This window comes from Elgaria multicarinata, chromosome 3 (genome assembly GCF_023053635.1).
Source record: "Elgaria multicarinata webbii isolate HBS135686 ecotype San Diego chromosome 3, rElgMul1.1.pri, whole genome shotgun sequence".
Taxonomy (NCBI): Eukaryota; Metazoa; Chordata; class Lepidosauria; order Squamata; family Anguidae; genus Elgaria; species Elgaria multicarinata.
Window position 1 is genome coordinate 509721 of NC_086173.1, and position 12343 is coordinate 522063.

The 12343-nt window shown below is 43.6% G+C and overlaps 1 protein-coding gene across 1 annotated transcript in view; it reads right to left on the minus strand.

Annotated features, from left to right (window-relative positions):
* Positions 1-464: 464 nt before the first annotated feature.
* Positions 465-12343, minus strand: part of CHD1L (chromodomain helicase DNA binding protein 1 like) — a 35694-nt gene continuing 23815 nt past the window's right edge. Inside the window, exons 14-23 of the mRNA XM_063118987.1 lie at positions 10312-10465; positions 8885-9050; positions 7984-8129; positions 7648-7811; positions 7078-7280; positions 5478-5576; positions 4953-5023; positions 4478-4592; positions 2078-2186; positions 465-696 (exon numbers count right to left, since the gene is read on the minus strand). Coding sequence (XP_062975057.1) covers positions 657-696; positions 2078-2186; positions 4478-4592; positions 4953-5023; positions 5478-5576; positions 7078-7280; positions 7648-7811; positions 7984-8129; positions 8885-9050; positions 10312-10465 — 1267 coding nt within the window. The 3' untranslated portion in view covers positions 465-656. The remainder of the gene's footprint in view (positions 697-2077; positions 2187-4477; positions 4593-4952; positions 5024-5477; positions 5577-7077; positions 7281-7647; positions 7812-7983; positions 8130-8884; positions 9051-10311; positions 10466-12343) is intronic.

Below are 12343 nucleotides of genomic sequence, written 5' to 3' on the forward strand. Positions count from 1 at the left end.
CCGTGGAGAGGCGCTCAGCCCTGCCGCCAGAACAGCGCGGTGTCTGGAGAAGAGCTCACGGCTCCCAGCTCCTGAGGGGCAGCTGGGTTTCGAGCGTGCAGCGCTGCTCTCTCGGCTCGCGTTCCGTCTCCTGCCCGGGCTTGCCAGCCAAGCCTGCGGAGCACGCAGCAGACAGAGCCACTGGGCCTGCCGGAGCAAAAGCACCGAGCGGATGCTGGGGCTCTTGGGCAAGGGCATCATGTGAACGCACAGGGCCGATCCTGCGTGATCCCCGGGATATGGCAGGTCTAGCCATGGCCTTAGTCTGTTGCTTTTCTGCTGCATGGCTCCAAGTGTGCTGAGAAGCAACAGGTCTTGTCCAAATCCAACACTCAAAAAGCCACCTGTGGAAGGTGCTTTTGCCATGCAAAACTGCTCTAAAAAACAATGCATGATCAAACTTTGGATAAATTTATGACACAACCCATTTCATCCCACTAATATAGAAACACTCAGATCCAGAGGCACAGGTGTATGTGCTTTCCAAAAACAATTCAAGAAAGTCACATGAACGCTAACTGGCTTAACATACAGCAAGAAGGAGCTTTATGCATTGCAAGGAGTTATTTCTGCTCAATTCCTGAAGGTTGCAAAGTTAGCAACAATATTGTGGATTCTTACGAAGAAGATGATACTTTAGTTTTAGGAAAGTAATATCTAAACAGAAAAGTTAAGGAGTTACCAACAAATATGTACAACTACCATCAGCTTTAAATCAGGAGCTAAAATGCAGTGCTCGGAGTCACTTTATATAGGTTTAATTTGGTCTGTGTACATGACCATGAGTGTATACTCACTGAACTCAATGGAACTTCTAAGTAAATATTAAGGAAGGATGACACCACCCCCATTTTTGCTGGGGACTTTCAGGAGGACACAAAAGTCAGGTGACTTTGGGGGTAAGTTGGGGTAGCCATCTTTTTCTCCCCCAAATGACCCTGGAAATGATACATCACCATAGAGGCTTTGAAAGTGTACAGTAGCCATGGTTTGGCTTTTAAAAAATGTAAAAAAAGGGGGGGCAGACTACCCATTCCTTGCTGAATTTCACCCTCCCCAAACGTCCCCACTCCAGGGACATTTTCAACTCCCTAGATTCATCAAAAATGTGTCAGGGTTGGGAATTTCTCTCACAGATTTGTTCTAGTCCTGGATGAGAGTTGGACTTAATATTTTGTCAATGCCAGATGCAGATAACTCATAGAACTGGAAAGGTCAAACCGATAAGGAAGATTTCCTCATCAACCATTAATTGAAGAAAGTATGAGTCATCCAGTTCTGGACGATGTGTGTGTATATATATATATATATATATATATATATATATATATATATATGTGTGTGTGTGTGTGTGTGTGTGTAGATATGTCATTACAAAATGGACTTGCTGTGATACTGTATGTCTCTGGACTGTGCTATTGCTGTAAATAAGGAAGATGTTATGTACCTATGAATATACCTCAGTAAAGTGTTACTGAAGAGAACTCTGTCTGTGGGAATTAATTCTTCAAAGGAAGCTAATCTGAATGCTGGGTGACTAAACTCTGCTACAGTTGGTACCCAACAAAATGTGGTAAAATAAAGCTACCATGACTGCTTTGATGCAGCCCTGCTAAATATACATAAACTGCGTTGCAAGAGCCTTTCCCTCAGAGCCATAAAGTTTTGTCCAGAACAGAACTGCAATGTCACTTTTGGTGGGGGCATTAAGAAGTATGTGAACTAGAGGGTGGGGCAGGGTGGGTAATTTGGATTTTCTGCCTCAGGTAGAAAAATGTTGCTCTCACTCTGAAGTTCTACTATGCCAATATACACCCATGCATGGCTTCTTAAAAGGATGGGGGGTGGGGGGGAGCTTTGATAAGAAAAGGTAAAACCAATTATTCATCATATAGCACTAATCTGGTACTTTAACGTTCAAAAGGTCCTAATTCGCTGTGCAGATAATCTGTAATGACTTTCCAACCTCTGCATTTTGGCTTTTACAGATATGGCACACTGTTCTGAGTACAGAAAAAAGTGAGCTTCACAAGGATACACGAATGTAGGGATTCTTCTTGTTGCCAAGTATTTGCGGATCAGACGCTCTGTTCCATACCAATTAAAGCCTTTGGTTGAATATCCAATGCGTGGCAGGTGGACGCTCGCTGACAGGGGGAGAGGGAGGGAGGAAGGGAGGAAGGAGAGAAACTTTCAGATGAAATGTACAACGTTGGTGAAGGAGCACTGTTCTGTGTAAGAAGTTATTGATTACCGACAGAACTCTGCCTTTCATTGGACCAATAAGGATAGGGATAGATAACTGGAAGCCCAAGGATTCAGGGCATCATCAGACGAGTGTTTTATTGCACGCTCGTCTCTGGGGACTCACGGATTTTCACAGGTCCCTCTCACAATGTTGTCTGTGTCTCTCACACTTCCTGCCCCTTCAGGCCTTCTTCGTGCAACAACAAAAACCACCCAGTAAGTCCGACTTCTTTTAAAGACGGAGAAGCAGTGCGATCACAACAGCCCACTGAATGGGCCACGAGCACTTTGTTTACTTCCTCTTTCGAAAGAGGAAGTATTGAGAGACAAATGCATGGGCAGAGAAGCAACAGTAAGCAAACACAATCCGCCCCCCTTCCAGTGTGATGACTCCCTCAGTCTGGTTCCTGGCATTAGCCACTGATCCCAGGGATGCTTTCTCCCTTGTGCACTTTGGCTGCTTTCTTCACTGGGTAACGTGGAAGATAGACAAATGTTTCTTTAGCTGACCTGTCCCTCCCCCTCCTCCCCCGGCTCTAGTGAATAGCAGCAGAGCCTTTGGCATAGTTCTCCCCTATATGTACTTCAGCTGATGACTCATATGTGAGCAAGATGTAGGCAAATGAGGTCCATCATATAAGGGGAAGGACATAACTACCCACTGTGGAAGAAGAGGCTGGGAGACTTTTGCTTGTATCTTGTGAGATTAATTTAGTAGGCACAGCCAATGCCGTTGGCACCTTCAAACCTCAACCAATTTAAAGATGACCAGAGAATGACCTCAAGGGAAAGTCAGGTTGCTTATCTGTAACTGAAGTTCTTTGCATGGTCATCTGTGCATTCACACATACGGGCTCTGTGCTTGCGCAAAGCTGCACTTCTGGAAAATTCCACAGTTGAGGAGGTTTGGGCAGGAACCCTCCCCCACTGTCTCCCTGTGCATACTCCACTGGATTCCTGCCCAGTTCCTCAGTTCAAGGGAGACCACCATTAAGGCCTCCCCTGTACCGAAGAGTCGCTCCGTATCCATAGTACCATTAATTGACATCAAGTGGGGACAGTGGGTTGGTTGTGTGAATGCATAGATGACCGTTCAAAGAACTTCAGTTACAGGTAGGCAACCTGATTTTCTTCTTCGTGGTCTCTGTGCATCACACAGATGGGAACTAGCAAGCTGACTTGCTGTGGAGTGGGTCAGTATCCTAGTGAAGAACTTCCAACAAGACTGTGCAGCAAAAGGAGCAGTCTTCCTTGGCTCAAATGTTGAGATGGTAATGCCTGATAAATATCAATGGCGAGGCTCATGCCACGGCCCTGCATAGCTCTGGCAATGGTACTCCCCTGCCAAAGGCTACTGAGGTGGCTACCGCTCTTGTAGAGTGTGCCTTCACTTGGTTAGGTATTTCTACTCCAGCCAATTCGTATGCAAGTTTTATGGTGTGGACATTGAGAGTCTTTGGGAGGAAAAGGGCAGCTCCTTGGAAGCGCCTCCTCAACAAATAGTCTTTGGGATTGACAGAAGGGTTCATTGTGCACATCGTGGATTCTAATGGTGTCGACAGAGACACACAAAAAAGGCCAGGAGGGATATGTCTTGTTCGAAATGGAAACCTGAGACCACCTTAGGAAGAAGGAGATACTGGGGTGAAGGATACATTTGTCTTTGTGAAACTGGGGGTACAGTGGATCTACTCTCAGTGCCGTTAGTTCTCCTGCCCATATTGCTGATGAGAACTCTGCTATAACAGGAATTGGCTATAAAAATTCCCCGCTCAAGTAGAAGCAACTGCCAAAACGTCGAGCCAGATTTTGGCCTGAGTGGAAGGTTCAGAGCTGCACAACGCGGCAGAGAGAATGCGCAGGGGCACTGCAGCAGGCAAGGCTTCCGATGGAAGGAGACCTGTTTTAGCCATCTGGGTTATGATTGCTGTCTTCCAATGGGACAATCCTGCAATGGCAGGAATTCTAGAGCAGCCTCCCCCAGTGTTTTGGACTAAAATGGAGAGGAGGAGAACTACCTGGGCTGGCTTAGGCACCACACCTGGGGCTGGGGGAGGGCTGTCCTACAGTATCATAAACTGGAATGTCTACAGTGAGCCTTTCAGCTTGTTTAAACAGGACCACCAGGCTTCTCTCTGCAAACTGAGGAGCATCATGTCTCTTCCATGTCAGCATCGACAGGCACACTTACCATCCTTTTTCTTGGCTGCCAGGTAAATTTTTTTTAATCCTTTTTCCAAAGCAGGGAGCTTAATTCCAGACAAGTTGTTGGAACCGTCTCGGTGTTGTGCTACAACAAGGGCCAACTAGGAAAAAATTATATGTGTTGAGAACCAATCAGATAAATCCAAGACTAAATGCATGGCTTAGTGGCAAGGAACAGTCCTGTCCCCGACTTTGCAAATGCTATAGAGCCTCTGAATCAAGCCTGGAGGAATCTGAATACCCTTGCTTTTATTTTATTCCCCCCACCATGGCTTGAAAACATAAATATATCCTTAAAAACTTAACAGTAGATGACAATCTTGCCAGGACAGCTGGAAGTTTCCAAGGATGTTGCTCAGTAACTGTTTTGTGGCTTATTCTGTGTTCAGGGGCATATTGTATTTGGCTCATATTTACAATGAATAAAATTAGGAATGAAAAGCATATCTTTTTATAATTACCAAGTCTTGTCCTTTGTTTCTGGATTCCTTATCATCAATGGGGAATAAAAGAGTTCCTCCCAACGTTAGGTCTACAAAAATAATTAAGAGTGAAAAAACATTTAATCCCATGCAGAATTGAGGAGAGGAAGGAACAAACTTTATTGGTTCCCTCTTTCATCTTATATTTTTATCATAATAGTGACCTCCCTCAGATGGGGAACAGAGTCAACAAAACAGCAGGCAAAAGAAATAATAACAATTTTATTTATTTATTTATTACATTTTTATGCTGCCCAATAGCTGAAGCTCTCAAATTAAAACCATAATAAAACAACCAACAGGTTAAAACCACAAATACAAAATACAGTATAAAAAGCAGTATAATAATAAATAAATAAATAAATAAATAATATAGCAGCAACAGAGTGTGCGTTCCTTGCCTAGGCTTTCCCGTCCTCAGAAATAGGAAATTAAAATAAAATATGAACAAGGGAGGAATTCCCTAAAACTACACTAGCTAGTTTTTGGCCATGTCAGGCTTACCTTTCATCTTTCCTGCCAACTCATATATTTTTTTGGGTTGGGCAGATCGATTCTCTAAAGCTGTGAACAAGCCTCCTCTTCCCCAGCGGCCAGAGTCATCTGAAACAAAGGGTTACATGTAAGAGGTTTCTATTTAAGAGGGAGGGGGAAAGTCAGGTATTCAAAGAGATCAGCTTCCATGGCTTGATAGGAGATCTATTGTCAGAATCCTGGCACCGCTGGCTCTGTTAACTACAACCCCCCCAAACTAGAATCTCTTCCAAACATATAGCAAAGTTTTGTTCCAGTTTTGTGCCGTTTTGTGCCACAAAACCCAAGTTTTGTGCCACTACCAACAACTTTGTATTGATACATCAAGTTTGGGGGTTTGGTGAAAACACATCAAAAAATGGACTTTGTCGTACCACCTCCAAAGAGGTGCCAAAGTTCTCTGCTGTTTTGTGCCATGAACTCCGGGTTTTGTGCCACAACCTGAAGAGTGAAAATGACATACCCTTAGGCGTGGTCTGCAAAATGAGTGGGGAAATCACATTCTCAGGTCAACACCAATCCGGTGCCAAAGCTTTGTGCTAATCTTGTGCCGTTTTGTGCCACAAACTCCAGATTTTATGCCACCCCCAAAGTGCGAAAACAACATACCCTTAGGCGTGGTCTGCAGAATGAGAAAAAAATCACAGTCCCAGCTCAACCCCAAACCAATGCCAAACTTTTGTGTTAGTTTTGTGCCACCCCCTGAAGCGTGAAAACGATATACCCTTAGGTGTGGTCTGGTGAATGAGAAATCATGCAAATCAATGGTGTTACATAGAATAATTAAATGCAGATATTTGATTTTAAAATTAAATAGGATAACATGGCATTTAGTGATAAACACATTATTTAGGACTAAACACAAATTATGCTGAATCTATGTGTTTTGAGCCCTCAGCTAATTCTGTAAATTAGCTGTGCGCCCAGCTCCCTCAATCTGGATCAAGGGTGTGGTGTGTGTGCGTGCCTTATCCTTTTACCCTCATACTAGAGCTGCAATTAAAATCGTCTTTCTGATGCTACTAGCCACAGAGGGGGGAAAGTGCAGGCTTTAAATGTAATCTTGTTGGTATTTTACAGTATGACAGAAAGGGGAACTTTACAGTGGAAACTTTTCATATTTGAATTTTCACACCTTGAAGTACCTTGGAACCCTTAATTCCCCCAGAATTCCAGGTTCTGCAGCAGCCAAGTCAGGATGCAGATTTATGTAGATTTCTGGTGATAATTGTCTCATCCCATTGGGATACATAACCAATATCCTTGGTTAGCTGTCTTGAACAGATACGCATAACTTTAATTAATGATATTAACTGAACCAGGTAAATCATCTTGTTGTAGATACAAGGACACAGCAGAAATTCCACTTCAAACAGAACTTCTAGCCATTGTGGTTCCCAAACTTCCAGACCCCATTGAGCAGTAGTGGAGATGTAGGGAGTACATGCTTCATCTCAACTCATAAGCAACAGAGGAATTCTACCCCAACTGGACTTTGTGGCCACTACAGCTGCTCAGAAATCCAGTGCATTAGAACTAAGTCTATAATAACAAAATTTATTCCACATACCTACACAGTACACAATAATGGCGTCCTCTTCTCCTGCCATAGGATGGGTAACATCACCCATGACATACTTGATGGAGCTCAGGTCTGGGTCTGTACACTCCAAATCCACATCCAGCCTACCTTCTTTCTCCTCCTCCTCCTCACTGCTGTCTTCTGACTCAAGACAGTAAGACCTGTAGTGATTAGCCTCCCACCAGGCCATCCTGAATTTAAAGAACAAATATCCATCAGGTTATTGAAAGATATTTCTCTTATTATGTATTATTTAAATATCAATTCAACTTAAGCCTTCTGACTGAGGAACTATTACATTGATAGCAGAAAAGCAAAGCTTACTAACATAGCTCCCCCATCCCTCCCCAACAATCCATGTTCTATAGAAATTTCAGAAAGGCATTCAGAGTATGGAGAAGCAAACAATAAATGTTGGTGCTATTCCAGTCTGTAAGAGGTACCACCAGATACAATTCTTTAACCAAGTGTGATATTGCTGCTGCAGCAACAGGCAGAACAAAGAAAGGTCCCTACAGCTTTTGCCCCTATGAGATCAATGCATGCAAAGACTCTTACTTCTTCTGGTGTTCAGCTTCTGCCTTCTTCTGCCTCTTTTCTTCCCTCAGGCTGGCCTTCTTTGCTGCTGCCTCCTGCAGTTTTTTCTGCTGGACCTCCAGTTCTTCTATACTCAATTTGCGCCTTTTCTTACTAGGTTCCATCTGAATGCCCATGAGAAGAACCTGGAGAAAGAAAGGCTTTCATGTGTTACAACAACTGTTTCCATCTCGATTTGGTGTTCTGTACCTCTTCATCCAACATAGGATGAATCTCTCTAGTCAGTTTTCCAGTGAGCTGGTTATAAATGGGCACACCATCCAAAGTGTTGCTATTTCGCATTTTAGCTATTCTTACATTTGCTTTATTTCGAAGAGATCTTCCTTCTTGACTGGTGTCTTCAAGGTGAACTCTCTGAAGACTTAGCAGCTGATCAAAGGCTTTCTTGTCTTCTTGGCTAGGTTCCTTGGAATAGTCTTTGCCTTCATATAGGTATATGTGGCCTTAAAAACAACAAGAACCTCAAAATGAACTACTGACAACACAGGGTATTTCAATTTAAGATTAAATACAGCATTATACTATTTCTTAACGTGCCCCTGTTTGTTTTAAGAAGTTGCCCTTTCATGGCTTTCCCCCTGTTTAGTATGCCATGCAGAACAGACATGGGAGCTCCAACTACACCTTCTGTCCAGCCACCAAACCATTTATTTCATTTTCCACTTCATGATCTTAAGAGAAAGTGGAGATCAGAACCAAGATGAAGAAAGACATGATAAAATGGATGCAATGCAAGCTAAAATTGATTTTTTTTGTTATTCTTTCCTTTTTGAGTACTTGCCACTCACAAAGGAAACCAGCTAAAGCAGCTTTGAGGACCATTTGGTGGAAAGGTGGGGTACAAATTTAACAAATAACCACAAACAAACTGACAGTCCCTAAACAAGAAAGCCCACAGCAGTATGACCTGTGACATTACCATGGGCATGAAAGCTATGTCAGAGCAGAGCACCACCTTGCCTCCATGAAAGAACCAAGGATGGAGAGTCAGCCCATAGAGTGCAGAGTTCTCCTGTCCTTTTCGCTGAGGTAATAGCCACTAGGGAGGCGAGCTTGAGAGCAGTTGGAACCACTTTTGCAAGAATAGGTTGATCACCATGGAGCACAGACAGAGATAAGAAACAAATCTCAGTTCCCAAAGTTGAGGCAAATTCTGTTCCCTATTGCTTTTTATATCTATGTAGAATCATTCACATACTTCGTACATTTTGCTCCTTATTTCCCTCTGCAATCGACAGCACAGGATCCATTGACCATCTTCCTCCTCTTGTCTCCCCAAGGACACTTCCTAGATCCACATCACAGATGGTGCTTCCATCCAATGACATCAGTTTGTCCAACCCAAACTTCAGGATTTCACTCAGCTTTCAAAAAATGAAAAAGAATGGAGGTTACATGGCCTCTCTCAATGCCTCTAGAGATACATTATTTATTTATTTATTTATTTATTTACATTTATATACCGCCCCAAAGCCGAAGCTCTCTGGGCGGTTTACAACAATTAAAAATAGTAAACATTAAAAGTATACAAAAATTTAAAAACATAAAAACAGTATAAAAACAACAGTATCCATTTAAAAACAACAATTCTGGGGTCCATTAAAAACAAACTTAACGTTGGTAAATGCTGTTAAAATGCCTGGGAGAAGAGAAAAGTCTTGACCTGGCGCCGAAAAGATAACAATGTTGGCGCCAGGCGAGCCTCATCGGGAAGATCATTCCACAGTCAGGGGGCAACCACTGAGAAGGCCCTCTCCCTTGTTGCCATCCTCCGAGCTTCCCTTGGAGTAGGCACTCGGAGGAGGACCTTAGATGTTGAGCGCAGTGTACGGGTAGGTTCATGTCGGGAGAGGCGTTCCATCAGGTATTGTGGTCCCAAGCCATGTAGGGCTTTATAGGTTAAGACCAGCATCTTGAATTGGGCTCGGAAACATATAGGCAGCCAATGCAAGCGTTCCAGAATCGGTGTTATATGCTCAAACCTCCCTGTTCCAGCTATCAATCTGGCCGCCACAAAGATGGTTCTAGGAGAACCCCCAAGCTATGAACCTGCTCCTTCAGGGGGAGTGCAACCCCATCCAGAACCGGTTGAACACCCCCCATCCGATCAGATGTAAACAGAGTTTGGACATGGGAAAATGAGACCCCCTCAAACAGGTCCTCATTAGGTTTGCTCTACCTGCTTGTGAAACAACACATTCACCTGACAGAACCTTGCTTGACAGGGGTAAACAATCATAGTAGCCATATTGAAAGCGGGAGCCAATTCAAGCATACAGCTGAGCCCTGATGGCCTTTGCCTCTCTCTTTTCTTCAGAGTCCAAGATCCAATTCTACAGCAGCAAACGTCTATGTCATATTTCCCACACAATGAACTCAATGCAACTCCGAACCAGAAGCAATTAAAGTGTGTTTATTGGAGTGGCTGTACTGTTTCCTGGGAGTTCTCTTCCAAGCATACAAAAGCCACAGATTTCATCTCTAGTATTACATCTCCTTGATGTAATCAGGCACAAATAGTGCTAAGTCTGTTTGCTACTTTCCAGAAGTTTTTAATACACCTGGATTTGGCTTTGCACAGCAGCTTTGATTGCAGGGCAGAGACCCATTTGGCCTCTCTTTTACCTGGACGTCTGCGGCTTCCTCTGATTTCTGGGCTCCAAGGGCGAACTGGCCACCTTCAATGACAGCATTGGTTAGCTGGAGTTTTGATGCTGCTCGTTGGTAGATTATTTCTTCTACAGTGTCTCTCCCAATCAAGCGAATAATTTTTACAGGCCTTTAAGGGCATAACAACAATGGTTGTTAGTTCAATTGTTTACATTAGATCACAAGAGGCTAAAGCCTACATAATCCTTATTGAGAACCATAAAGCAACTACATCAAGGTATTTAGAAAAAGAGATTGTCTACCCCCTACAGAAACAGCTCAGCCACTCACTCCAACAAGTCTTCCCTTCATCCAGAGTAGTTGCCCAGAGTTCTACTTTGCTCACTTCAGGAGGCTACCATGATTGAAGAGAGCATCCTTGTAGCCAGGAAAAACTTCCTGACTGTTAGAGCAGTATGACAATGGAACCAGTTACCTAGGGAGGTTGTGGGCTCTCCCACACTAGAGGCACCTGGACAGCCATCTGAGGGATGCTGTAGGGTGGATTCCTGCATTGAGCAGGGGGTTGGACTCGATGGCCTTATAGGCCCCATCCAACTCTACTATTCTATGGTTCTATATGCACATTAGTACATACCTCTCAGGTCTGACTGCTGTGGAATCTCTGGGCCCGCAAGCCTCTTATCTAAGCTGGAAAATATGGCTTGCAGCAGGGTGGAGAACATGGGGCTCCCCACATGACGTTGTACAGCATCTTCCATCAGCCCTAGCCAGTATGGTCAGGAATGATGGGACATACAGTACAACAGCATTTGCAGGGCCACCCATTGCCCAACCCTGGTCTAGAGGCCCAGCAAGACGCAAATCCGCAGCTATAAGCACCAGCCCAACCGTGTTACCTTGCAGGCTGCCCAGCAGACCAGAGTGTCCTTTCCCCTCTCCAAAGGGCTCGCTTGCACAACTGATGGGGCTGAGAGGAAGCACCTGGAAGCAAGAGCTGCTACTGACTCCCTCCCACAACATTTGCAGGAGAAGCATAGTTCTGCACTGCCAGACAGAAGTCTGACTAACTTTGGTTAATATTTTCCATTTTTCTCATGATCATGCTTCTTGAAAATCTACATGTATCTCACAATGTCAGTTCTTAAGATACAGGCCACAGCTAGACCTAAGGTCTATCCCTGGATCGTCCAGGGGTCAGACCTGTTCATCTAGGTGACACACAGGGGATTCAGTGCTCAGGCAGGGGCGAACCCTGGATGATCCCAGGATAAACCTTAGGTCTAGCTGTGGCCCCAGAGTGCTTTTATCTCCTAGTACTACCCAGGAGTTCAAGGCTGCTGGCCTTTTGCACAGCCAGGGCCTTTTCCTCAGAACTGACCAGAATCTTAACCACCTGGTAGACAATTTTGCTTAGAGAGGGGGCATCCAGGTCAGAAGACGTATCTTCTACATAACTCTGGAGCTATGTAACTCTTCCGAGTTTTAAAAAGGAGACAAATAATTTATTCATAATGATAATTAGCAATGATTATTAATGATTTATTAATAATTTATGATGATCATCTTTAATTCAAGACAGTTGTTTTTGTTTTTACAAAAATACATCTGTTTCTGATGCAGAAAGACACTCCCATGACAGCTTATAAAGTGGCTACCAGGAGGAGCAGGGCCTTCTCTGCTGTGGCACCCCGACTGTGGAATGAGCTCCCTAAAGAGGTTCGCCTGGCACCTACACTAGACTCTTTCAGACACCAGACCTTTTTATTTTCTCAGCATTTTAAGTTTATCAAATTAATTTTAACTTTGCTGTTTTAAATTTGTATTTTAAATTGGTATGAATTTCTGCATTGCTGCTGGATTTTTATCCTGGCTGTGTATTTATTTTGTATTTTATGTTATGCTTGTACACTGTTTGCTTTATATTTTGAATGGTTTCTATGGTTTTAATTTTTGTAAACTGCCCAGAGAGCTTGCTACAAAAAATCTTGCTACAAAACCCAAGGAAAGGAAAGGACAGGAAAGGACAGGACAGGACAGGACAGGA